Source organism: Heliangelus exortis, chromosome Z, assembly GCF_036169615.1.
Source record: "Heliangelus exortis chromosome Z, bHelExo1.hap1, whole genome shotgun sequence".
Taxonomy (NCBI): domain Eukaryota; kingdom Metazoa; phylum Chordata; class Aves; order Apodiformes; family Trochilidae; genus Heliangelus; species Heliangelus exortis.
In genome coordinates, this window is record NC_092454.1 from 60,069,583 (window position 1) to 60,097,025 (window position 27,443).

The window sequence follows — 27,443 nt, forward strand, 5'->3', positions numbered from 1 at the left end:
ACTTTCGGCACAGGAAATTCAATCAGCTGAGAAGTGGACAAGTGCAGGGTTAACAAAAATAAAACATGTCAAGAGAAAATTGAGCATTAAAATGACTGTGAAAGGGACTGGTGATCTGCCAGGACTGATTTTTTACAGGCATGTGTATTTGTCCAAGGTGGGGTTGTCTCTGAGCTGTCCAGTAGGTTGGAGAGAGGCAGGAAATAGGACAGAACTTGTGTCCTAGCACTATTCACAGCCCAGATCTGCCGGTGTGATGTGGTATGTGAGATTTGTGGATCTTTGCCTTGATGGGTGCTTGTAAATCTCCAGCTTTACTGCCCAGGATCAAGCAATAGATTCCTGGCATTTAATAGTTAATTCCAGGAGGATGCATTATTGTAACAAGTATTGTAAGCAATCAGGACATTTTGGTTTAGAATTGCTTTGAACCCTGCTTGTCAGGTGATGATGCACTTGGCTTCCTGCCATGGAGTGACTGCTTACTTCAGACACTTACTCACATGGGTGAGTGGCCTTGGTTGGGTTCCCCTCTCCTACTGGAGTGTCATTGATCCAGCATCACTGATAATACTTTTCAGCAAAGGCATGTTAAAGAGATCAGTATTGGGTCTCCCGGCGTTTGCCCATCCTCCCAGCATGCGGTGCTTTTTCACCAGTTACCTCCTTGCCTGATCTGCATCTCTTTTTCTTCAGTGGGGCACTAGGATCTTCTTACCACACCCAGCATGTGCCTTTTCCCAGGAAAAGCTTTTTTCCCTTTGTCTAAGCAACCTTTAGACTCGTTTTTGGTCCTAAACCACCTGAGGGCTAAACAAAGCTTGCATCCAGACTGGCTTGTTCACTTGCCACCTTTCAGGATTTCCTCACCCAAGATGTTCTATGTTTTATGTTTCCTGAGCTCTGTGCTACCAGGATTCTCCTCTTTGAACTTGCTGACATGTGGCCCTGCCCCAGTGGAAGGGATTCCTGGTGCCTGCACATCCCAGCTGGCTGGTGATGGAGGCAGCTGTCTTTGCTGCTGCTTGCTGGCTGCTGTGGGAGAACAGTGGACAACACACAGATTAATGTAATCCAAGTATTGCCGTTTATTGAGAGCAGGAGTAGCCCTTTTATACACAGTCAGGCTGATAACATAATACAAGCATTTTGCTGATTGGTATGACACATTTTTCATATGCCACAGTGCACTAACGGGTTAAATACAACTGTTTATGTGTTGTCTATGAGATGATTTCCCAGCCTGTTATTCATCTTTTCTACTGCCAACTCCCTAATCTTTTGCACATAGTTGATCTTTCAGTAACGATCAGCTGGTCCTCAAGGCCCTTAGCTCACTCTGGTTAGACCTAAATATTCAGGATTGCTCACCTGTCTGTTTTCTTCCAAAAAGTCTCCCAGCAGTCTGCAGGTTGATGATGCAAGGACCGAAAATCAGGGGTGGGTGAGCCTCTGCTGGGGATGGGGTGGGGAAAGAGTAGGAGTGGTTTTGCTGGGGTGGCTGGTCCTTTTGTCACAGGTTATTGTGTTTCTCCCTTTGCAGATGTCGTGGCACCCACAGTACCGCAGCTCCAAATTCCGGCACGTGTATGGCAAAGCTGCCAGCAAGGAGAAGTGCTACGACTGCGTGCCCATCACCCGCAACGTCTATGACAACCACTTCTGTGCTGTGAACCCCCACTTCATTGCAGTGGTGACAGAATGTGCAGGCGGGGGGGCCTTCCTCGTCATTCCCATCCAGCAGGTAAGCTCTGCTGAGGCAAGCTGGCTTTAGAGAGCACATTTAGAGGCTGGAGGAGTGCCGGGCTTTCTAGGGAGCTAGATCACATGGATGATATTCAGTTATAGCTGCTGCCCAAATGACAAAATGATGGGACAGATGCCAGATGCCCTGGCAGGTGATTCTTGGGATGTGTGTACTTACATATCTTACATTGCTGTCTGTAGTTTTTTAACACCTTCCTTAATTTTGCATCTCATTTGCCTTGCTTGTATAATCTGCAGGATCTGTGTTGTTCAGATGTTTATCTCTAGGAAAAGCTGCAAATAAAAAAGCAGTTAGATACAGAGGGCAAAACTGAGAGGTGCTTTAGTGGCATGTCTTCAGTTAAAGGAGAATATGTTTTCCTTTACATTCTCCTTTGTGAAAGAACAGAGACATGTTTATCAGGCAATGAAGCTCTTAAGCTTCAAGCACTCACTCTGGAAAAACTTCCCTTTCAGAATCAAATCCCATGTTTATGGGTTTTGGTGACTTAGGGATCTGATGAGAGGGAGAAACTGGCTGACTGATGTTTATTGCTTCAGAAAAATTAGGCATGCACTAATGTGGATTAACTTCAGTATGAGATTATGAGCTCTGTGGAATCAGGGCAAACAGATGAAAGGCAAAAGTTCAGCCTTTAATTAAAAGTTAATTGATGGTGTTATTGCAGTGCCACTTTTCCAATATACATTTGCGAAGGATGAAAGTTAACTGGCTGTGCTTAAACAACCTAGCACAGATCTCTGCCCTTCTTTGTTTATTCAGCTCCTTCACCACTGGTGCTGTTCAGAGACAGTCCTAAAATTAACCACTACCTTGTTTTTCTTGACTGAGTCACTTCTCCCCCCTTGACCATGATCTGGTGAAGCTGGAGGCTGAAGAACTTGTCTTTGTCACAGAGCAGTATCTGTAAGCAGGCAGCTGGTGACTGAGGGGTGTGGGGTGGGACCCAGCTCTCAAAGTGCTGGCAAAACGAGATGAAAGTGCTTGCACTGCTTACTATCAATTCTTCTGTCTTTTCACCTCTTCTCAGCCTAGCTAGTCTTTAGTAGCAATTCTTCTGTTCTTAAAACCTCCTTAACCTTCTTAACACCTGCTCCACCCAGATCTGAAATACAGCCTGCAGAAGTCAAAAGGCATGGTAGAACTAGAAGATACAGAAAAAGATAATTAAAGTACATCAATAAAAATGTGAAATTGCTTTCACGTGATGAAATGCTTTATAGGTTAGTCCTCAGTCATTCTGGGGGAAAAGGAAAATGAACTATATATATAAAATAGTGAAGAGGGTGGAAAAGAGATGTAGGAAGCAATTCTTCTTGATTTGTGTGGTGAAGGGGATTCTGGAGACCAGGGAGCAGACCGTTAGTGGTGGATATGAATGTTTCTGCAGTTCATATGCTGAGCTCACTGCTCCAAAAGCTGACAAGCCCAGAAAAAATTAAGGGGTTCATAAAGGACGGAGTTACGGATAGGAGTTGGTTTATGAACTGTGCTTGTTCAGATGGCAGTTCCCTAGTTCAGGAAGTCCCTTGAGGCTTGACCTCTGGTGGTGAATCAGAGAAAGGATCTGTATGTGCTGTGCTTTGTGCAGCTGTTCTCTGAAAACTTTTTCCTGACCCATGCTGTTGGGAGAGAGAAGCCTCAGCCCCTCATAGGAAGGGATTCCCTGAGTCTGGAGGCTATATACCGATTGTTCTTTCATGATGCACTTCCAAACTGGTGACGCCTGCTGCAAAGTGGCAGCTTTAGGCTTGTGCTCCTTGTGGTGGTATTTGAACCTCCCCCATTTCCTGTGGTGGTGACCTATAGTGAGCAGCATATTGGGCTCCCTTGGCTTGTGCCCCTGTCTGCCAGGGTACAAAAGACAGTCTGGTACCTGGAGACATGTGCTTGTGATGGACAGCTGATCTGTGGTTACTTCTGACTGGATTCACAGGGAGCAGCCACATTCCAAGCATGCCACATTGTGGAAGGAAAGCCCAGGAGAGAGGGCGTCAGGTTTAGCCAAAGAGTGAGATGGTGGATGGGACAGGGAAGGTTGCACTTTCCAGAAAGGACAAATAAGCTGCTTGGGGAGATGCTCTTGTCACTCCAATGCTTTTTTTTTTGGCATACATTTTGAATACTCTACTTGAGGTTCTATCTGCCTCAGGATGTGCTCAAATGCAGGCAACCTTGCCCTGTTTGACTGTGCCTCCTTGCTTGTTTGTTGTGTCCCTCTCCTGCTGTATCATGGACACTATGGTCTCTTACCTCTTCTTGAATACCTTTGCACCATTCTTCCTCTCTTGAGAGCTTGGGGGAGAAGTAAGGCTGGGAGCAGCAGAGGTTATGTAGGGAAAGAGTTCTGCCATAGATATCCTCTTTTCGGCAGGCCTTTACTCTCATCCTAAAGAAGAATTATCTGAATATTTGCCACCACTTGGAGTATGGTCAGCTAGGTCTTCATAAAAATGCTCCATTAAAGCCAGCTTGGTGGAATGGCAGCACATCTTACCTGGGATGAAAGTGGCTGTGTCCACAGGGGCTGCCTTGTACTCAGAACAGACAGAATGTCTTTGTAAATCCTGCGAGTCAGAGGAGACACAGGCTCAGTAATTCCACTGGGGTGAAGAGCTGCTTTCCCACAGTGTGGCTTGAGTGTAGATTGGTGTCTGACTCAGATGGGTTGTTAAAGTGCATGCACTGCATACCAAGGAAGGGTCTGGACCCAGAGGGCAATTTGTCCTCCCTTTGAAAGACAAAGGCCTGCCTTTTTTCTTCTCCAACGACAAAACTTGACTACATTTGTGTCTTCCTTAGCAGCATAAGGCAAAGGGATATAAAAATGAGAACAAAGTTCTGACACACAGGTATTTGTGTCCAAGTCTATGGAATCTCCACTCTTTCAATGTAGCTGGACTAGGTGTGAAAGGGAGGACATCTGTAGCTGTGTAGACCTCCTAGACCCAAACTCTGTTCCTTTCTCTCTGGGGGCAAGGGCTATGAAATGAAACTTGTGATGAACTTGGGATGAACTTGTGATGCTATGAGTGAGTGGTGTGCTGTGATGTTCTAAAAAGGTGTGCTAGTGCCCTTTGGACTTACACCTGAGAGGTGGGGCTGACCCATCTCATGGTAATCAGCCCCTTATAAATCTGCTGGGAGTGTTTTAACAGCTTTCCCACTAGGAGTAGTTTTTGGAACCCTGAGTTCAGCTACTTTGCAAAAATGCTGGGAATCTAGCAAATGAGTGTTTCAAAAACTACTAATTTTCAAGCTATGAAAGTAACTGTGGAAATCAGGTACCTCTGCATGAATGACAACACATCTTGTTACTGAAACTGCAGTTGATCTGTAGAATGAGATTTCTCCCAGCACTTGAAGAGCTTTGGTACCACATACAGTTGTGCATCTGAGAACAACAGCCTATTTATCCTATATTTGTTAGGAGCCTGGTTGTTCATGTGTTGTGGGTCCTGCTCTGTCCTGGGGCTGCAGGGCTGCATTAGGGCAGGTAGGACTGGTAGCCAGGTAGTCAATGGCTCATTTTCCATGGCCAGTTGAGCCTGCTGGGGACTTGGGGGTAGGAGAACCTTGCAGGATGGGACAGGCAGAGCAAGCTCAGGGCAGCCTGGGAGTCTCCCAGATGGAAAGAGGAGTAGACAGGCAGCCAGCCCTGGGAGGGGATGGAGTTCACATAGGGATCAAGGGATCCCTGTGGAGCTGGCTGTCCAGCCAGTTGAATTGCCAGCTGGAAACCAAGCCCAGAAGCCTACAAAAGGACACCGTGGGCGGGGGAACACTGCTTATTAAAGGGCTTTTATCTCTCTTCTGCCTTCCCAAGTCACTTTGCATTGTCGCTGTTATAAAAGGGAATTGTTTTAGACTCTAGCCTGGAAAAGCACAGTCTTTTGCATTTCAAAGCCCCCTGGGTGTTCAGTTTAAAGCAGGTTAGTCCCAGTCTAGGCGACAAACTTACCAGTGAAGCCAAAATAATTACACATCGTGTCCTGTTCTGCATTCAAATCTGTATAAATTTTCAAGGCTGGGAAATTTACATCATAGCCACATCCAGGTTAGGGCCAGCACTGATTCCCCTCTGCTGTGCACTGTTAAGGCTCACTCCTAGAGAGGTTCAGGGAGAACACCAACAGAAGTGTTTACTTTCCAGGAGAGCACACATTTCCATTCATTATAATTTACAACTCTTCCAGGTGGATTAAAAGTAAGAAGGTAGGCATCATTAGCTTGTCACAATGTTTCCCTCCTCAGGTGACTGACCTTAGCTCTTGGACAGATGTCTGGGATGCAAGGCTGCTCCTGGAGCCCCCCATATTTCTTCTCCTGCCAGGGAGAAGCAAGTGCTGCTGCAATGTTAGTAAAATCCCCATCACCCTGCTAAAAGCAAAAGTACAAGACAGAAAATCACCTTTATCTTGGCCCAAACCAGGACACCTTCCTAGCAGCACATAATAAATATACCAATTTGACTTTGTAGCAGAGGCTGTGCCTGAAGTATGGGTTTACCCTGGTGCGAGACAGCCCCCATGTGGCACAAAGCCCTCAGTACTTCTTAGTGTCCTCTGTGCAGGATTTGTGTCAGTGAAGATGCCACCCAATCGGGGCATTTTTTTGAGAGTCTGTAACGCATATTGGATCTGACATCCATCAGAGAGAAGCAGCTTATTGAAAAAAAACCTGCATTTATAATTTGTATCACAAATGTGGTGTATCACAACAGATGCTAGTGGATGAGGCTAAAAAATGAAAAACTAAAACATTTTTTCCGTGCCTATATAAAAGGTTTTCTGAAAGGGATTCTCTTCCCATGTCCAATCAAGATCTTTAAAGATATTCTAAAATTGTGGAAGATAGAACTCATTCATGCATGCTTTCCCTCCTAAGTTTTGATCTGAACCAAATGCTGTCTTCTCGTGTCATCTATCTTGATTGTTGTGTGTGTAGAGATTTCTTGAGAGAAGTGTGTACTTAGAAAGGCCTGAGTCCTCTCCTCTCCTCTGCTCTCCTCTGCTCTCCTCTACTCTGCTCTCCTCTGCTCTCCTCTCCTCTGCTCTGCTCTCCTCTGCTCTCCTCTGCTCTGCTCTGCTCTGCTCTCCTCTGCTCTCCTCTGCTCTCCTCTCCTCTCCTCTGCTCTCCTCTCCTCTGCTCTCCTCTCCTCTGCTTTCCTCTGCTTTCCTCTGCTCTCCTCTGCTCTGCTCTGCTCTGCTCTGCTCTGCTCTGCTCTGCTCTGCTCTCCTCTCCTCTCCTCTCCTCTCCTCTCCTCTCCTCTGCTCTCCTCTGCTCTGCTCTGCTCTCCTCTGCTCTGCTCTGCTCTGCTCTGCTCTGCTCTGCTCTGCTCTGCTCTCCTCTCCTCTCCTCTCCTCTCCTCTCCTCTTCGTTTTCCTGGGTATCATCAATTCTCTTGCAAGGACAGTAAAATTCTGTTCTCAACACCCAGAACATCTATAACCCAGGACTATAACAAGCAGAAACAAGTTTCTTGCTGGAGCTACCTTGGATCTTCCTTGAAAATGTTCTGTAATTCCCTAACTCATCTTAATTTCAGTGATTTTTTTTTTTTCCAGACAGGCAAGCTTGACCCACATTATCCTAAAATATGTGGGCACAAAGGGAATGTTCTGGACATCAAGTGGAACCCCTTCAATGACTTTGTAATAGCTTCATGTTCAGAAGATGCCATGGTAAGTTTACCAGCTTGTACTCTGTGTTATTACTGGGCTAATATGCCTTTGGGTAAAGAAAATAAACAAGAAAGCAGAAGGTCCTTGGATGAAATCTTGATGTCAGACCTGTGTTGTGCCTTCCAGGTAATATACCAAAATCAGTGTAGTATCTGTTTTGTGAAGGCTTGTGTCTTCATTTGTGTGTTTGCATGAGAGAAAACCCATTTTTTTAAATAAACCCATAATTTAAAATAAGATGAAACAGCTATTTCAGATTAACTCCCCACAAAGCAAGTTTGAGCTTGTCCCTGGCCTCAGTTACTCTGTAAAGTCATGTGGGATCAGTTACGGAGTAGGAGAGGAATTTGCATCATACTTTTCTGCATTAAGTGGCTTGGCTGAAGTCAGTGTAATTAAGATGCAGTGACATATTTTTCTGCAGTTTAGGTGCAGACTGATTGGAATTTACAAACGATAGTTTAGCACAGATCTTCATACTGAAAGGTTGCTTTCCATGTCCTGTCAAAAGTGTGATGTTGACTTCTTTAATAGTGAGGACATCTGATTAACGACTGTGCTTTTTTTCCAGGGATTCCACATGTGTTTTCTTCCAGTGGGTATATTCACTCACTGCCACAGCATCAGGAAGGTTTCCTTTGTTATTTCCTCAAGCCCTGGCACATCCTCTGCCATTTTCAGCTCTGCGAAAAATCGCTCTTCATCTGGAAGTCTAGACTCTTTGAACTGTCCTTTCTGTCTAGTGACTTGCCTTTGCTTCCTTGGATATTCATGATTTTTTGTAGGCTTCTTTCGATTTCTGGTCTGCCTGTGAGACTTTTATCTTCCAACCTGTATGCCAGTTTTTCATGCAGAAAGGCACTGCCATGATCTCTGTTTTGAGCCTCAGATGAGGACTGAGCACAAGGTTTGAAGCTTCCTTCTGCAATTGCAGAATAACAGAAACATTCCTGTTGAAAAGGAGCTTGGATCATCCCCATCTCCTGGGAAGCACAGTCTTGAAAACCTCCAAGAATGCAGATTTCACCACCTCTGTGGGCAACCTGTTTCCACAGCTCCCATAGGGAATTTTTTTCCTTATATGTAGTCAGAACTGCCCCAGTGTAGTGACCACTGTATCCCTTCCTCCCATGCTGCATTTCAAGATAGAGCCTGGTTCTGATTTCTGTTGTCTTGTAAGTATTGAAGGATTCTACTGCTTTGCCCTGAAGCTGTCTCTTCTCCAGGCTGAGCAAGCCCATATCCCTCAGTTTCTCTTCACAGGGCAAATGCTGCAGCATCCTGAGCTTCCTGGTGGCCTCTGCTGGACTCTTTTAAGTTTATCAGACTCTTTTTTATACTGGGAGCTGCAAAACTGGATGCATTATTCCACCTGTTGTTCAATGATTGCTGACTAAAGGGGAAAAGTGCTTCCCTTGATTTATTTGCTATATTCCTGTTTTTCCAGACTTGCTAGCTTTTATTCCTGCCAGGGCATGCTGCTGGATCATGTTTATTCTATTGTCCATCAGGATTCTGGGGTCTGTTCACTAAGACAGCTCTACTGTCAGCTTCCTTTTCCAGTTTCCTACTGAAACTTAATATTGGATTGTTCTCCAGGCTAAGAATGAAACTCTGGGTTTTTCACTAGCCTCAGCACCAAGGGTTGTTCTAAGAAATCTTGCTGTTTGTGACCGTACTCTCTTTTTGGTTCTACTCTCTCATCATCATCCTGGTACCAGGAAATAGGATCTTAGGGATCCCTTGCACAGTGACATGATGTAGGGACACTTCTTCCCTCTCTGCTAAGTAAGGGAGAGGAGCAGACTGTGTTTCTTAGTGTAACTTTCTTGGTACCTGGTAGCTAGACGTGTGAACGTCACATAGTCCAAACCTTGGTTAACAGTTGATCAGGTTTCTCCAAGCCTTGTACAAATAAGTTGAGAAGATCTCCAAGGCTAAAGATCCCATGGCCTCACTAGGCTCTTCTTCCAGGTGTTGTGTACTGTTCTAGGGAAAAGAGTGTTCTTTTGATGTCTAGGAGTTGCCCTTATTGCCATTTGAGTCCACTGCCTTGTGCACTTCCAAAGAGTCTGCCCCCATCTTCTCTGCGCCTTCCTGCAATGTAGTTGAAGGGCATCCAGAAAAGCTCACCTTTACCTTCTTGCTCCTGGACTGAAGAAATTCCTTACAGTTTTCTTCATATTTGCTGTGCTCCCATCCCCTTCTCATCATAGTGACTGCTGTTGGACTCCATGGGGTCAAGATCTGTCTTGTCCAGGCCTGTACTGGAGAGCTCAGACTGGATATACAGTTGGGACATCTCCACAGCAGTACTCTTTATGTCCTGAGAGAAGTATGAGAAAGTCTTTGGAGCCCCAGAGGTGTCCACCACTTACATTGGGCTGGACACTAGAGCCAAAGCCTTCCTTGCAGTCTGTTGTTAAAGATCTGGTGCTGTCTGCCATTTCTGTGGATTAGCATAAGCTGCAGTTCTGGCTGCTGTGCCAGCATGCATATGATTGCTCCTACTGGGCTGGGTCTCCTTGAAACTTTTGAGGAAGGCCACAGACTTCTGTGAAGAGGGTACAGATTTCCCATTGCCCTCATTCCTCAGCAGTTTCTTGGCTGTTAGCTGCCCTTTCTGAAGTTTACCTTGGTGTACCATGGCTGTCCTTCGTGGTGTGTAACTGAAGCATGGTAGACTACTACTTTTGGTCATGGAAGGAGATGGAGAGCCTCCGAACTTCTGAGGCCCTTTGTAGTTCCCAGCCTGCTTCAGGCAGGCTTAGTACTGAAGCCAGTGCAAGTGACAAGGGACCAAGAGTTTGAACAGTGTGGGGGAGGGAGCTTATCCTCTAGGAGGGGCAACTCTTGTGCCTTTTACTTTGTTAGGTGTTCTTCAAGATGCAGGAGGGTAGACAGTTCTTGGATGGTTCCTGCTTGGCTTGATAGGTCTGGCTTCACAACGTGCTTCTTTTGCATGCTAAGCACGGGCAGTTTCTGCCGTTTAATGCATCCTGAGATTACAGCCAGGGACTTTCCCTGGTTTAACCACCAAACATTTCATAGCATGGGGAGTAAATATTTCACACAGGCAGTTATTAGCATGAGCACAATCTATTTTCCCTCTTCTTACTCTCAGCTCCGTGCCTTTAATGGTAGCTGTTGAAACTGTAGAGCATGATGCTTTTCTCTTACTGCTATAGAATTTCATCTGGAGGTTATTGGATCCCACAGTCCTTAGGTTTGTGATGGGCTCAGTGGGCTAAACACTGTTGGGAAGGGTGCTCCTGATCTTTCCCAGCAGGTCCCAGAGGTTGTTCCTCTCCTTCTTTGGCTTAGAAAGGTGTGATCCTCATCAGTGAAAGAGTGGGAGACTCAGGCAGGTGCGGATAGTTTCCATGAACTTCTGCTTCAAAGATCACTTCACTTTTGCTTCAGGCTAAGTCCTAAAAAAATTATGACAAGCATAATAACTTTTGTTAAAGATTTAATCATCTGTTAGCATCCCAGGTGCTTGTTCTTCTAGGGCTGCAGTGAGAAAGGCTCATTTTACTTGCATAAGTTCAGCCCCTTTTTCAGGTTTCCTCTATTGCCTCCTTCAATCCCAGGAAGCTGGATGTGTTCAAGGACAGGTTGGGCAGGACTTTGAGCAACCTGGTGTAGTGGGAGGTGTCCCTGCCCATGCAGGAGGGTTGGAATTAAATGATATTTAAGGTACCCTTCCAACCCAAACCATTCTGTGATTCTTAGGATAGAGAATTTTTGTCTTCATGCAGCATCGTTGTAGAAGTACCCAGGGTTGCTGCTATGAGACAGCATGCTCCTAGTGTTGAGTGACTCCAGTGTGGTGCTGCCTGTTATCTCTGCTCAGAACACAGGCTGTGTGGCTAGCTGGGCTTCTCTGTACTTTGACAAATGGCTCTGTCATGTGCAAAATGGTCAGTTTTCTATGGGACAAGCAATACTATAGCTGTCATCTCACCGGTGGAGTTTTCAGTTCCTTTACCAGGTCACACAGGATGTCTGACTGCTTGGATCAGTCACTGCTATAATACCTTCTGAGACTCTAATGAAGTTTATTTTGGATTTCCTTGTTCCAGCTCCAAAATTGTTAGGAGACAAAGTCTGCAAGACCTGTGGTTTACTACTTCCCCTTGGGAGTAACTTTTCATAATTGTGCTGACAACTTGGCCAGGTATAAGAGTGGGATTGTCAAGTTAAAACAAAATGGTAGAACTGCTTGCTAAAGATAGAGGCTGAGGAGTGTTCAGGCCTACAGAAAACTAATGATACTAATTTGAAGGACTGACTTTCAATAAGGTTGGGAGCATTCCTGTTCACTATTAAGGGTATAATTATAACAAGGAAGTAATAGTTATTGGAAAGTTCCATATTAGCTCCTTACTCAGGAATCTCATGAAGACCCACCCTGTGCTATTCAGGTTAAAATCTGGGACATCCCCAAGCACTTGCTAACGAGAAACATCACCAGTCCAAAGAAAGAACTTGTTGGGCATGCTCGAAGAGTGGGCATCATCGAATGGCATCCCACTGCCAGTAACATCCTCTTCAGCTCTGGCTATGACTACAAGGTGGGTGTGTTCTCTGTGGAGCTCTCTGCATGGGACACCCTGTTTGGGTGAAATTTGTTTTAATTTCAAGCTGTAAGATAATACCAAAGAGTTCAGAAGCCTTCTTCAGGGGGAAATTCTATGGCAACCCCAAAGGCAAAGACCATTGCTACAAGTTCATTAGGGCTTGCTAATTTTGTGATGAACTTCATTCTACTCTGTCCTTCTACTGGATTGGTAACAATATGCAATACCATGCACTTTTGTTTGGCTTCATTCTTGTGCTAGTGCAAGTATCCTCACTAATGCTGACCATTTTTATGTATAAAATGTAGTTGCAAAGGAAAATAGAATACTGGACATTCTGAGCAGACACTGTCTTCCTCATGTTGTGCTGCAAGTACCAGGAATTATTTAAAATGCTGGAGACCAGCCACTTATGATGGTAAGACATAGGTAGAGAGGACAGGAAGAAGTGAATAGGACACACAAAGTCCCCAGAAAGGCAGGCAGGCAGGCAGCTGATTTTTTTCTTCTTTTGCACCAGATAATGATCTGGAACCTTGACACTAAGGAGCCTGTAATCTCAAACCCGGTGAAGATTCTCGATGTTCACAAAGATGTGGTCCTTTCCATGTCATTCAACACAGATGGCAGTCTGCTTGCCACAGCCTGCAGGGACAGAAAGATACGCCTGATAGACCCTCGTGCAGGAACAGTCCTACAAGTAGGTTGGGTTCAGATGTTTCTGGTCCATCTGATATAAGGATATTGATATTGGAATATTTCTGCTTCTGGCTAGATTCACTGTGATTAAAGAAGATACACCTGTGCCCTGTGTTGCCCAAGGCACCAGATGGTGTTAGTGCCTCCTACTTTTTGTGGAACAGTCACAGTTATTATCAAAACCAGGTTCCTGCCTCTTACTGTCATGCTCCTTGCTCCCTGAAACCTGTCTTGAAGTGCACTGTTTACATAGATCCCTCCTGCAGTCCTCTGTGGGATGCCTTGGGAGGGCTTGGACAGGTGGACATATGTACATTTGTCCCACTGCCTTGATTGTTCTTTTTTGCCTGTACTTTGTTGGTAAGGCGAAGGTGATTGTGTTTTGTAGGTATTTGCACTGATTTGTGTACACAGAAAGCCCTGCAACTAATGGGAACTGCACATATGTGAATCAATAGTTACAGAGTTTTGTTGCACTTTTGAGAATGGCCTTAAAGAGTTTAGGCCACCTCTCTCTGATCCCCATGAAATCCTGCTAGTTGTGGTTTAGTGGGGTGAGCAGACTTTTCATGAGAGACAGAATCAGAGTAACATGAATCTTAAGTAACATGAAATGTGGCTATGCAACAGGTGCTGTCTCTTATTCATGCAGTGTCCTTTCTCTTCCTATAGGAAGCCAGCTACAAGTCTCACAAAGCCAATAAAGTCTTGTTCCTTGGAAATGTGAAAAAGCTGTTCTCTACTGGAACGTCTCGGTGGAATAATAGGCAAATTGCACTATGGGATCAAGTGAGTTGGCCTACCCATCTTACCCATACCAGCTTCAGTTTTCTCTCTTTTACTCTCACTTCAACATTTCTTCCTGCCAAATACACAAGAATTGGTTCATAACAGCAATTCAGAAGTGATATGACAAGTTCTTAATGGGTGCTATGTCTTGCTGCTGTGGCACTGTTAAATGAGTATGAGTTGCTGAAGAAGCTTTCAAAACTTTTAGCATAGCAATCTACCAGGACAAAGAGAATGCTGTGCTCACTGCAGGAGGAAATAATTCAAAGGACCTTCAGGTGCTCACTATAGCTCTTGACTTATAAGCAATTTTTCTGGTGTTAGTGGCAAATTGTGACAGCCACTGCAAAGAGGAATGAGCTCTAGACAAGTTTATGCGGGTGGAGCCCTCAATGGAGAAAAATATGTGTTTTTTATTTCTTATGATTTCTGACATTGGAGTATTGAAGTTGCACTTACTGGCCACTTCCAAGACATGATCTTCTGTAATAAAGGCTGATAGTCTTATGAAACCCTCATGTCCTCTCTTCTTCTCATATGCAGTGAGATGCTTTTCCTCTGCCAGCATTTCTCTTTGTCCCTCTGTTTAAATGACCTTGCAGCATGATCTTTTGCCTCTTCATTGTGCTGTCAGCCTTTGTACTAGACAGAACAATAGACTATGATTTGCCATTTGGCTGTGTTTGGACATAGCTGCTTTGCATATGTATGAGGCAAAGTGCTATGCTCCTATCTGAAGGCTTTCCATGAAGCTGAGCTGTGCTCTTAACACATCATGGGTATCACATCAAAGCTTCATTGCCTTCAGAGCTGTTGAAGGATCTGGCCACACTTATTTTGAGAACTCAGGGGGATGGCCTGAAGGGCCAGGTACATACAGCTTCCTTACAGACAGGCACTGGCACAGGACCTGCCCTGCAAGCATCTTTCTATGGTCCACGTCCACCCATGTTGTCATTGCATCTAAACAAACAGAAGCTCAGGCTTCTGGAGCCTGCAGAACCAAGTCTTTATTAACCTTAACTAAATACATATTTATGTAACAATTGCCACAATGGCACCCATGGGCTGCCATACTCTGCCCTGCCACAGGCATCTCTCCCTTCAGCAATGCAGGGGCAGCTTTGTATAAGACATGCCAGGCTTCTGTATGTAGTGGTGTGCTACGTCCTCCTACATACCTTATCTGTAAGAAGCTGATGGGAGTTTTTGCCCTTGCAATGGGCATTTTCCCACTGTGCATGTGGAGACTGCTCAGCTGATGCATATTGTTCTTGTGGTGGATGGTGCACTATGGTGGAGGTATATATATATATATATATATGTATATATCTTGACTAGAGGTCATGAGGAAGCACGAGTGATTCAGTGTGCTATGCATGCATGTCTTGAAGGCCCCTCCATCTCCCTGAGTCTGGTGGCTTGCCTAGAGAGAGGTAGCATTTATTATTGTACCTGACTGCAAAGTGTTATCAAGTGCCTGAGATGATCTGCAGGTAGGAACAGATGTCCTGAGGTTGTGCTCTCAGAGTCAGGGACAGAACACCCATTTCCCACCCACAGAGCTTTGAAGTCTGTGCATAGCCCTCTGCTCCAGGCAGCTGCCCATAGCCTAGGATTATTACAGAGCTGCAATGACATGCTGCTGCCAGGTGGAGTTCAGGTAAGGAGTCCCTGACGTGAGTTGACAGCTGCTTGTTTTTCCTCTGTCCTGCCCAGAATGACCTTTCTGTGCCTTTGTTGGAGGAGGATCTGGATGGCTCCTCAGGACTTCTGTTTCCCTTCTATGACTCAGACACACACATGCTCTATGTGGTGGGAAAGGTATGTATTTTCCAAGTCAGCAAATGCTATCCTGTCTGATTATTTTCCCAGATTGTGCTGTATCAGGCTAAGGTCAAAGATGCTCCTGAAGCACCTTACTCTACACATGTGAGCTGATGGGGTAGTGCCTGAGTGTGTTGCAGCACCAGGCCACAATTGCCCCTGCAGATATACCATGTTTACTTTGGGGAGGTACACTGCAGAGCCCTGACTTCCCTACCTAAGAATTTGAGGGAAAATATTTGGTTCATTCTTGAGCCATCGTAGCTTCTGGGGCCAGACCTTCTTCATAGGCCCTTGTGCTGAACAGCAGAGCCTGGCTTATGAGGAACAGCTTTAGGAATGTCTGAGGGAGCTGGGGATGTTCAGTCTGGAGAAGAGGAGGCTCAGGAGAGACCTCATCGCTCTCTACATCTCCCTGAAAGGAGGTGGGAGCCAGGGGGGGGTCAGGCTCTTCTCCCAGGCAGCTGCCAGTAAGACAAGAAGGCATGGACTTAAGCTCTGCCAGGGGATTTTTAGGTTGGATATTAGGAAGAAATTCTTTACAGAGAAGGTGATCAGGCATTGGAATGGGCTGCCCAGGGAGATGGGGATTCTCTGTCCCTGGAGGTTTTTAAAAAGAGACTGATGGTCTGGGAACCACAGTGTTAGTGGATTAAGGGTTGGACTTGATGATCTCAGAGGTCCTTTACAACCCAGACGATTCTGTGATTCTGCGATGTTGTTTTCCTTTAGGGTGATGGAAATATACGGTACTATGAGATAAGCCTTGAGAAACCATATCTGAACTACCTGACGGAATACCGTTCTCCTTTACCACAGAAGGGAATTGGTGAGTGGCAGTGTATGTATAATGCCACAGTTGGATGGTGGCTTCTTTTAGAGGCTGTCAGAGTCCAGGACTATCCAAAATGTCATTTAGAAATACAAGTGGGTCAGATTCCAGTCTCCACTCATGTTTACAGGATCACAATAGTCAGCTTGGCTCATCTCAACTCAACTATATTTCATGGGTGATATGACATGCCTGGGTCAAGCAGCTTCACCAGTCACTGCTGTATCTTCTCTCACACACCTGGTGGAGGTGGGGAAGGGAGGACAGTCTGGATCTAAAGGTGGAGGATGCTCCTTGCCCTTTGTGAATCTTCTCCAAGATTTTTGGTATTGAACTGCATAACATGGTTTCCATTCTGGTATTTCTCTGGTAATGGGTGCTCTGTCACTTGCTTACCTTCTCCTGTACACTCATTTCCCATTTAGAGATAGACCTGCTCTAGCGAGGTCACCTCTCCTCCACTGGAACCCCTTGCTTATTAAGCTGTCTGCATTCTACCCAATGTTTCACCTATTCAGCCTACAGAATTTGACTTTCAGCCCTCAGCCCTTTCTGATAGCCCTTTCTTGAACCTCTCCAGTCTATTCTTTAAGTCATATTCCTTTATAGACCATTTACCACCCTCCACACAAACCTGCAGACACTCTCATTCTTCCAGGACCATCGGTACAGATATTTAGCATCACTGGATTTGTACTTACAGGTCTCTCCTGTCATTGGAAAGGAATAAATTACTTTAAACTTAACTGGAATATCTCAGTTATTCAGCTTTTATAATTTTTACAGTGCACAAATCTTGATTTTATGTTGTTGTAGTATCTTTAAAAATTATTCCATGAAAAGAAAGTGTGCAAGTGTTTTTAAAAGGCCTGAGTGAATCAAATCTACTTCTCTAGCAGGATCTGTCTTCTGATCACACATGTTGCTAAGGTTCTTGTATAAATCTTCTTTTGCAATATTGCAAAACCAAAATACAATGTAGAGGAGTGAAGTATAGATTCACATTTAAATGACTATATAATGTAAGCAGGAAGCATAGATTGTTTCTACTTCCACAGGATCTGCTGTTCAATTAAATAATTTAGTACTGGTAGCAAATAAAACTTCTGTAGGACACCATGAAGCAAGGTCCACAAGGACAGATAATCTCTTTTGTTATGGGACTTGACTTGGTTGTAGATGTTGGACTGTGCAAGTTATGGGAGAGAGCTCCACTGAGGTTACCAGGCACTTTGAGACCTCATGTGGCTTGTTCAGTCCCTGACAGAGTTGTTGTTCACACCTTTCTCATATTCCATTCTCCTTTGGGACAGTGTTGCAGGGGGAATACGGGGCTTTCAGACAGATGCATATAGGTATGCTGGTTTTGTTTAGGTGTCCTGAAATCCCTTCCTGGTGATCCTGATAGTTGAACCCCTGTGGCATCACCTTCCAGTTCTGCTCAGCTCTGGTCACCCTAGTTGCAACTCATGGAAATATATAAGGAACAGGAGGCTTTACACAAAACTGAGAGACTCTGTTTGCAACAATATGGTCTGACAGGGAAAAAAAAATAGAGTCTTGTAATTTGTGGCCCTGAGGCAGATATGGGTGGAGATTTCAGACTATGCTGTTGTAGAGCTGATGCTGACCCCTTTTGTTGTTTAGTGGCCCTGTTTCCAGGGCAAATGACATTAACTTTCCTCGGGAGATTTATACCCCATTTGTTTCATGTTGTCCCACCAGGAACAATGCCAAAGAGAGGCCTTGAAGTGTCAGCTTGTGAGATTTTCCGTTTCTACAAACTGATCCCAGCTAAGAGCCTCATTGAGCCCATCTCCATGATTGTGCCTCGACGGGTAAGTTAACCTCAGGTCATGTTCATGTCTGGGACAAATACCCGTGAAAAAGATTCCCCTATACTCTGGTGGTGGTCTGCAAGTGAGTGAGTGGCTGTGGGCTATTTAGCTGCCTTCTGGGTCAAACCCCAACACTCCATCACAATCCACTGTGTTCCCTCCAAGCCAAAACTTCACTAACATAGTGACTCTGAACTTTTGTTTGCTTGCAGTCAGAATCATACCAGGAAGACATCTACCCCTTGACCACAGGAGCCCAGCCAGCACTGACAGCACAAGAGTGGCTTAATGGAGTTAATAAAGGTCAGCACAAGGAGAGTTCCCTGTTGCGTGGGATGAGTCTCGCCGTGGGAGTCAGTCGAGCTAGTGCTGGCTCTGATAGTATCAGGAGCTAACTTTGATCCGTCCGTCTCTGGAATTCTCTCCGGAAACCACCCCCTCTCGAACCCGGGCATGCGCGCCTGGGCTAGCCCCAGCTGGGCACAGGCGGGGGGGCACCGTCCGGGCACTTGCTGCCTACAGTTCCCCATCCCTACAGCCCCCCAGGGCTTGGGTAAGCTGCCGCTGGCTCTCTGCCCTGTTAGCTGCCAGAGAAAGAGGAAGTGAAAAAAGGAGAGATAACAAATGTGGCCATAAGCTGGAATAATTTGGTGGCTAAAATATTAAACACTGTGAAGCCTCTCCAGTCAGATGCTTCCATGTTCATCCCTGCAGGCTTTTTGAATTAATTGCTTACAGCTCATTTCTGAGTGTTGTTTGTGAGTGCTAACCTGTTGTCTACTTCTCTCCCTAGGACCTGTCATGGTATCCTTGAAACCAGGCTCTGGAGCTGTGAATTCCTTACCACAGTTTCCTGGGCCAGACCTACTCATGGAAGCTGCTGACCTGAACCAGCACCAGGGTTGTGGGACAAGGAGGCCACTGGAGGACTTGGAGAAGCCGAGTGAGATCAAAGACCACAAGAAACAGAGGAAAGTGGAGGAGAAATTGTCAGAAGATGAGCAAACGTGCCTCTCCAATCGCTTTGACATATTTGAGTGTCCACCACCAAAAACTGAAAATGAGGTACGAATGTCTGGGGTGAGGGCTGGGGCTGTGGAAGGAAGCCCAGAGTTGGCTGGCAAAAGGATGGTCATTCACAAGTTGACAGAATCTGGGGAGGGTTTATTGTGCAGATCTGGGGTAGTGTGAGCACTTCATCCCTGGTTGCCACATGGGAGACAGAAAGGTAGCCCAGCAGCACCCTGGCTGAGGGGGTCTGGAAAGGAGGGAACTATTAGTATTCCTGATTCTTAGGCATTCTTATGGCATAGGCCTGCCTGATGGCTGGCTGGGGTTAAGGAGATGCTTGTGACCTACAAGAAGAGAGAGAAAAGAGGTTTATGCAGTGTAACCTTATATGAAAGCTGCGCTTGGGATGCCGTGTGAGGCAGCAGAGATTCCTGTGGAAGGAGGGGGTGTACCCTGTGTACCCGTGTAGTCTTAAGCACCTAACCGTAGGAGGGACTCTGACATGGGAAACAGGCTGGCTCTGCCTCAGCAGCTCACTGCTTGGCACAACTGGACAGTGCAGCACCACTGGTGCTGGCTGCTGGTTGTGACCTCTTCCTGTGAATGGCTGCAGAAAAGGTCCTGTCAGCTCCAAGACCTGTGGCCATCTCCCTCCTTGTATAGTAACAAAACCTGCAGTGATTTGCAGGCCCCTGTCATTGGCAGCTCAGGGACATTTTCAAGGTCATGCAGCTTGTTTTTAGACTTTTAGGAGACCTGGAGTGGTTTCCTTCCCATCTGTGTGCTCAGCTCCCCTTATCAGCTCTGCAAGGTTTTAGCATCTGCAACTCGATGGAGCAGGAGTTTCCACAACTGAATTTCCCTTTGGTATGAAAAAGAATATTTTCCTGCATGTTTCTGAGCTGGTGTCCCAAGGTTACAGAAGGAGACCTTGCAGAACTGGGTGCTCTGCTGGAAGCTCAGTGAAAGGCCATTCTAGCTCCAGCTGGAGAGGACAGCATGAGCAACAGGAAAAAAGAAGCAAAAGGACCTGCTTAAGGTCAGGGTAGGAGATGTGGCAGATCCAGGAATTTAAACACCAGAAGGTCTCTGTGTCTATGTTTTCTTTGAGTGATCAGTGGTATAAAGGCTATTTTTTTCTAATTTTTTCATTGAATTAAGTAGATGTAGCATTACTAAATGGTGTTGAGGAACACCCATACTCATAACCCAGGCTAGTGGACAGCAGAATGTTTAGTCAGTCTGTCACTTGCAGGCCTCCTTCAATGCTGTTTCTTTCAAAAGTGATGTGACAGGACTGGTGGCATTTGACAGGTAAAGTCTGCTTTTTCTTGATGTAAAGGATGTATAATGTGTTTTTTTTACAGCTCTTGCAGATGTATTATCGTCAACAGGAAGAAATCCGTAGACTACGTGATCTTATAATCCAGAGAAATGTCCAAATTAAACAGCTGGAGCTTGAGATCAAAAATCTTCAAGCAGATGCAGGCAGATACTGAGAGTGCTGGCCTGGAGCTCTTTACACCCCTGGAAACTGGAGTAGATTCCTGTTCCTGCAGCTATCTTCCTAGTTTGTTTTTTTTGTTTTTTTTTTTCTGGGGGAGAAATCAAGACTTCAGGCAGCATAGACCAATTTGGCTTGTGGTGGATACATTTCCCTAATCATCAACAATTATTGATGGACTTGCTGCACTTCTTCAGCCTCCCTTTGCTTGCTTGCTCACTCATGTCAGAAGCTCATGCATTAATGCTAGTGAAAGACTTTGGAAAATCTTGCTCTTCTGGTCCTGAAGAGCTGGACCTGTTAAGCTCTAGGCAAAACCAGTTTTTTTCCCCCTCCACATGACATGACCATGAGAGACTGAAGGCAGCTGACAGCTTCTTTTCCTATCCCTGGACCCAGCAGGGTGGCTCCTGTGGCTGCTGTCCTCCTGCCCTGGGTGGCCACTCTGCAGCTGAGCTTCACAGGCACCTCTAGCCCCAAAGTGATTGTCACTCACTTCTCTCACCTCATAGCTTGGCCCTGCAGCTGAGTGGCTCAGCAAAGCTGTGGCAGACCAGACCTGGTTCTGGGGATAGTCCTGCTTTGAGTAGTAGGCTGCCAAGGGCCAATGCTTTTGTGATGAATAAAGGTGGTTGGGTGTTTAGAGGTCCTTCTTTAAAAGGCCAGTGGTATGGGCTAGTCCTCACCAGAGATGCTGCAGGTGCAGCGAAGTTCTCTGGGTCCTTTGAGTCAGTGGCCTTCTTTCTCTCCTGCCAAAGACCAGCCACAGTCAGCTGCTGGACATGGTCCTATGGGGATTCATCAGGCAAATGAGGACAACATTTAAAGCTGTACAAGTTGGCAGCAGGGGGCTTACTAAAAGAGATCAAAAGGATTAGCGGGGAGTGGGACATCTACCCCCTTTCAGACCTTTCAGCAATGGTGCTAAATGTGTGGTGTCAGCCACAGGATCATAGGACCATGGCTTGTCATGAGCAGCCCTCTCCAGCTGCAGAAGTATTGCTTATCCTTCTGCCCTCAGCTGCTGCTTTCTTGGCTTCCAGGTGCCAGCATCTTGTTCCATGCCTGCAGCTGCAGGCTCCCTCTTTCCTGTGCTGCTTAAGTCCCTGCACCCTGGTCTTAAGCTCTGACAGGGGAGGTTTAGGTTAGATATAAGGAAGAAATTCTTTACAGAGAGGGTGATCAGGCATTGGAATGGGCTGCCCAGGGAGGTGGTGGATTCTGCATCCCTTTTAAAAAGAGACTGGATGTGGCACTCAGTGCCATGGTCTGGGAACCACAGTGGTGGTGGATTAAGGGTTGGACTTGATCTCAGAGGTCTTTTCCAACCTGGATGATTCTGTGATTCTGTGATCCCTCAGGCAGGACTTCTCTGTCTCCCCAGGCCCTGGAGCCATACTCCTCTGTGACCTTCAGCACTAGCTTTCTAGCTCACTGCCTTTTTTAGGGCAAGAATAGCTTCAGGATGCAGGTCATATCCTTGGTTTTGGGGCTAGCACAGCTTTATGCAATGCAGCTGCAGTGTGCAGCACCGAGGGAGTGCACAGACCTGCCTGACTCCACAGGACCTGGGATTATACCTGCATTTGCTCCCATGGTGGGGGCAGGAGAGTACCATCTCAGTTGCCCCAGGGTCTGGGCACAGCAGCAGCACTGGAGGGAGGGAATGTTTTTCCTTCCCCCAAATGCAGAGCTTATGGAGATGTCTTAAACTCAAGCAGGGCAAGAAACCACTGTTTAACCTTTAGCTGTGCACCTCTGTTGTGACACATGTAGGAATGAATACTATGCCCTGTTAGATCCCTGAAGCCTAGTTATTTTCAAGAATCTTAAAAAAAAAAAAAAAAAAAAAAAAAGTATCCAAAGTCAGAAATTCCTACATAGGACTCCTTAGCAAGGGAACTAAAGGCTGTGCACTGACTGTGCTCATCTGAGATTCCTATCTGGTTATCACTGAAAGCAATAGCCAGCAGGGAGCTCATGGGCACTAAATACTCTTACATATGAGCATCACAAAAAGACCTTGGTATCCCTTTTGCTCTGCTGCAAAGACTTCACCCAGCTTTAGAAAAGATTTTATTAATTGTTAAATAGCAAAAATAGATCTGGGTGCTAAAAAGTCACAGATACTGTTGTTTCTTTTTGCAGCAAGGGGCAGTTGTTCTTCAGGAAGAGTCCTTTATCATCAGTCAGTTATTTAATACTGTTTTTGTAAAAAAAATAATATTAATAACAAAGCTGTCGAAACAAGCTTCAGCTAACTTCTGTTCCTCTGCAATGGACTTTCCTGTGCTCTGGGACAACTCTGCAGTGTGCAGTTACCTGCAGAAGCAGCTCAGCCCATATACAGAACTTTAATCCAAACCTATGAATCATGCATCAGAAGTGGTCCGACTTTCTCACCAAAGAAAAGAGCTAAGTAAGAAATTGAGAAGCTCACAGATTTTCAGCCATGTCAAAGAGGCCTGACAGCTTCAAACTTGAAAGCAGTTTTCACAGAGGGTAGTCCCAGGGATATGACACTCGGTTGCCAAGCTGTCATTATCAGAAGGCTTGAAGGGGAAGGGGATTGAAACCGTGCTCTCCAGAGACGAGCACAAGTGTGGAAAGCCTGAGTTAAGAGTAAAATCAGCAGCCCAGCTGAAGTGCATGTACACCAATGCATGCAGCATGGGAAACAAACAGGAGGAGCTGGAAGCCACTGTGCAACAGGAAAGCTCTGATGTAGTCACCATCACAGAAACGTGGTGGGATAACTCTTGTGACCGGAGTGCTGGCATGGATGGCTACAAGCTCGTCAGAAGGGACAGACAAGGTAGGAGAGGTGGAGGGGTGGCTCTATATGTTAGAGAGTCCCTTGGCTCTGTAGAACTCAAGGTCAGTAACAATAAGGTTGAGTGCCTGTGCGTCAAAATCAGGGGGAAGGCCAATAAGGCTGACATGCTGGTGGGAGTCTGTTATAGACCACCCAACCAGGATGATGAGAGTGATGAATTATTCTACAAGCAGCTGGAAGATGTCTCTAAATCACCAGCCCATGTTCTCATGGGTGACTTTAACCTGCTGGATGTCTTCTGGGAACTCCACACAGCGGAGAAGAGGCAGTCTAGGAGATTCCTGGAGCATATAGAGGATAATTTCCTTCTCCTGCTGGTAAATGAGCCCACCAGGGATGGGTCCCCACTAGACCTTTTGTTTACAAACAGAGAGGGGCTGGTGGGAGATGTAGTGGTCAGAGGCCTTCTGGGGCACAGTGACCATGAAATAATTGACTTTTTAATACTCAGGGATGCAAGGAGGGCGAACAATAAAACCTCTACACTGGTCTTCCAGAGGACAGATTTTGGCCTTTCAGAAGACTGATTCAGAGTGTACCCTGGGAAACAGCCCTTAAAAACAAAGGGGTTTGTTCCAGGAAGGATGGGTGTACTTCAAGGTCCAAGTCCTGAATGCACAGGAGCAGCCTGTCCCTGTGTGCTCAAAGGCAAGCTGGGGGGAAGACGACTGCTCTGGCTGAACAGGGAGATATGGTAGGAAATTAGGGTAATAAAGAGATCTTAAAAACTATTAAAAAAAGGGCTGGCTACTCAGGAAGAGTTTAGGAATATAGTTAGGACTTGTAGAAAGAAAATTAGAGAGATGAAGGCACAATTTGAACTCAGTCTTGCCACTTCAATTAAGGATAACAAAAAGTATTTCTAGGGATACATCAACTGCAAAAGGAGGGGCAGGGAAAACCTCCATTCTTTGTTGAACATGGGGGGAAGTATAATTACCAAAGATGAGGAAAAGGATGAGGTATTTAACACTTTATTTACCTCAGTTGTCAACAGTAAGACAGGTTGTCCTGAGGACAGCTGCTTGTGGGGTTTGTAGAGAGAAATAGGAAGCTGAGCAGCCCCCCTGTAATCCTGGAGGGAACAGTTTGTGACCTGCTGAGCCACTTGGGTCCTCACAAGTCTATGGGACAGATGGGATCCACCCCAGAGTGATGAGGGAGCTGGGGAAGAGCTTGCCAAGCCCCTCTCCATCATTTACCAACAGTCCTGGCTCACTAGGGACATCCAAGATCACTGGAAGTTGGGGAATGTCACAGCAATCCACAAAAAGGGATGAAAGGAGGACCCAGGAAACTCCAGGCCTGTCAGAGGGGATCAGACCCAGCCAGCACAGGGCTAGGAAGGGCAGGTCCTGTCTGACCAACCTGATCTCCTTTTATGATCAGGGGACCCGCCTGGTGGATGAGGGGAAGGCTGTGGTTGTGGTCTACCTGGACTTCAGCAAGGCCTTTGACACCATCTCCCACAGCATTCTCCTGAAAAAGCTGTCAGCCCAGGGCTCAGACAGGAGCACTCTGTGCTGGGTTAGGACCTGCTGGAGGCCACCAGAGAGTGGTGCTGAATGGTGCTGATCCAATTGGTGGCTGTGGTGTCCCCCAGGGATCAGTGCTGGGCCCAGTTCTGTTTAATATCTTTATTGATGATTTAGATGAGGAGATTGAGTCCACCATTAGCAAATTCACAGGTGACACTAAGCTGGGGGGAGTGTGGATCAGCTGGAAGGCAGGAGGGCTCTGCAGAGGGCCCTGGACAGACTGGAGAGTTGGGCTGATTCCAACGGGATGAGGTTCAACACGGCCAAGTGCCGGGTCCTGCACTTTGGCCACAACAACCCCCTGGGGAGCTCCAGGCTGGGCACAGAGTGGCTGAGAGCAGCCAGGCAGAAAGGGACCTGGGAGTCTGGATTGCCAGGAAGCTGAACATGAGCCAGCAGTGTGCCCAGGTGGCCAAGAAGGCCAATGGCATCCTGGCCTGGATCAGGAACAGCGTGGCCAGCAGGTCCAGGGAAGGGATTCTGCCCCTGTACTCAGCACTGGGGAGGCCACAGCTTGAGTCCTGTGTCCAGTTCTGGGCCCCTCAGTTCAGGAAGGAGATTGAAGTGCTGGAGCAGGTCCAGAGAAGAGCAAGGAGGCTGTGAAGGGATCCAGCACAAGTCCTGTGAGGAAGGGCTGAGGGAGCTGGGGGTGTTCAGTCTGGAGAAGAGGAGGCTCAGGGGAGACCTCATCACTCTCTACAACTCCCTGAAAGGAGGTTGGAGCCAGGAGGGGGTCAGGCTCTTTTCTCAGGCAGCTGCCAGTAAGACAAGAGGGAATGGACTTAAGCTCTGCCAGGAGAGGTTTAGGTTGGATATTAGGAAGAAATTCTTTACATAGAAGGTGATCAGGCATTGGAATGGGCTGCCCAGGGAGGTGGTGGATTCTCTGTCCCTGGAGGTTTTTAAAAAGAGACTGGATGTGGCACTCAGTGCCATGGTCTGGTAACCACAGTGGTGGTGGATCAAGGATCTCAGAGGTCCTTTCCAACTCAGATGATTCTATGATTATGTGAAGAGAGAGTACTTGACACAGCCTCAGCAGTCCAGGGGACATAGTACTTCCCTTGACATCATATGTTTTATTTGCTGGATTTTTTTTCTTATTTTTCATACAGAATAAATTATTTAAATTATTTCCAAGCCAAAGTAATATTTGCAGAGGATTTTTAAATCCTCTTGAGGACTGTTTCTTTGTTATCTTATGACTGGCTATAATAGAAAACAGTCCGACGCCATAGTTCTTATCTTGGAGTTGTGTTGATTTCAGCATTTCTGGAAACAAAGTTGCTTTCATTTAAACTTTGCTGGTAACATTTGATAAGGTGAGACTCTTTAATCAAAACTTCTTTTTCAGACAGGATGCCCTTACAATTTGAGACCGTGAAATGTATTTCAATTTGGAGCTTAAATGCCACCATAAATCTTTCACATAGAGAAAAAACAGTGGAGGAAATGGAGTGATGTGTAAATGAATTGTGCCTAAACAGACTTAAGTCATCATTTCAACAGTTTCTGAAACTCCTAACAGCTTTGTAAAAAACTGACAAACATGGGGATAAAAACAAAAATTGTGCAATGAAAAGCAAATGTAACTGAGTAATAAATATATTTAGAGTTCTACTTTTTGATACATGCAAAGTTGTTGGTTTCTTATTATCAATGTATTATTGAAGCAATTAAAAACTAAGCTGAATCAAGGTCAGAAAGGACCTGCTACGTCTTTTTCTTGGATGAGGTTGTGGCCTTACATTGGTAGGCAGGTTGTACACATGGGCCTATTGTCTTACATCTTTGCATCTGCCCCTGATGCTGCAGAGGGGTGGCCACTTCAGATGTTTTGAGTTCTCCTGCTCTGTATGTTGTCTTGAGTAAATGGAGGTCCCCTGGACATGCAGACTGTGTGGTGGGGTGTTTCTTTATCATGCTGCTTTGCAGTCCTGCTGCTTCTCTTGTACAATACACTGATCAGGCTTTTCTAGATATTCCACATGAGAAAGGTGTGATGAGTTACTACCAAGTTTATTTATTTGAAGACATTTGATGCTAGGTGGGATTTTGATTCAGCAGAGAGAAGCAGCAATCACCATACAAGCACAATATAGCAGTTGCAACATGCAGTTGGATCACAATACAAATGAAATTCTCACTGCTAGTCTTGTATGTATGAAATTGGGTATTTTCACTCACTGGTAAGAAGTACATGGGCTGAAGCCAGCTTGAGCCTGTAACTCCCTTCAAAGTTCATTTTGTTGTTTACTCAGTTTTTATGCCTTATGTTGGGCTGAGCTCCATACTGGTCTGGCTCTCTCAGGAAGAATTTCACACCTTTTGACTAACTCAGGCCACTAACACAACCAGTTCATCACTCAACTGACATAGCACTCAATATAAACAATCTATCCTCAGGTCTCCTTTCCAAAGAGGTAAGTTTAGCTTTCTTTTCAACAGCTGGGGTAATTCATTTTATTCTTCCCTAAGCATCACCAGTGCATTGCCTGTGGCCATCTCCTCTGAGCCTCCTTCCACTGTAGGGG

At 45.8% G+C, this 27,443-nt stretch overlaps 1 protein-coding gene across 3 annotated transcripts in view; it reads left to right on the top strand.

Moving 5' to 3' along the window:
- Positions 1-26,539, top strand: part of CORO2A (coronin 2A) — a 60,205-nt gene extending 33,666 nt beyond the window's left edge. For 2 of the 3 annotated variants that reach the window (XM_071730681.1, XM_071730684.1), the window contains exons 2-12: positions 1,544-1,744; positions 7,336-7,452; positions 11,880-12,029; positions 12,556-12,735; positions 13,407-13,523; positions 15,243-15,347; positions 16,083-16,179; positions 17,908-18,020; positions 18,233-18,323; positions 18,814-19,085; positions 20,399-21,180. In XM_071730681.1, the coding sequence (XP_071586782.1) occupies positions 1,544-1,744; positions 7,336-7,452; positions 11,880-12,029; positions 12,556-12,735; positions 13,407-13,523; positions 15,243-15,347; positions 16,083-16,179; positions 17,908-18,020; positions 18,233-18,323; positions 18,814-19,085; positions 20,399-20,530 (1,575 nt within the window). In that variant the 3' untranslated portion in view covers positions 20,531-21,180. Of the gene's footprint in view, positions 1-1,543; positions 1,745-7,335; positions 7,453-11,879; positions 12,030-12,555; positions 12,736-13,406; positions 13,524-15,242; positions 15,348-16,082; positions 16,180-17,907; positions 18,021-18,232; positions 18,324-18,813; positions 19,086-20,398 lie in introns of all 3 variants that reach the window. The other variant, XM_071730683.1, reaches the window with a different exon arrangement.
- Positions 26,540-27,443: the final 904 nt, after the last annotated feature.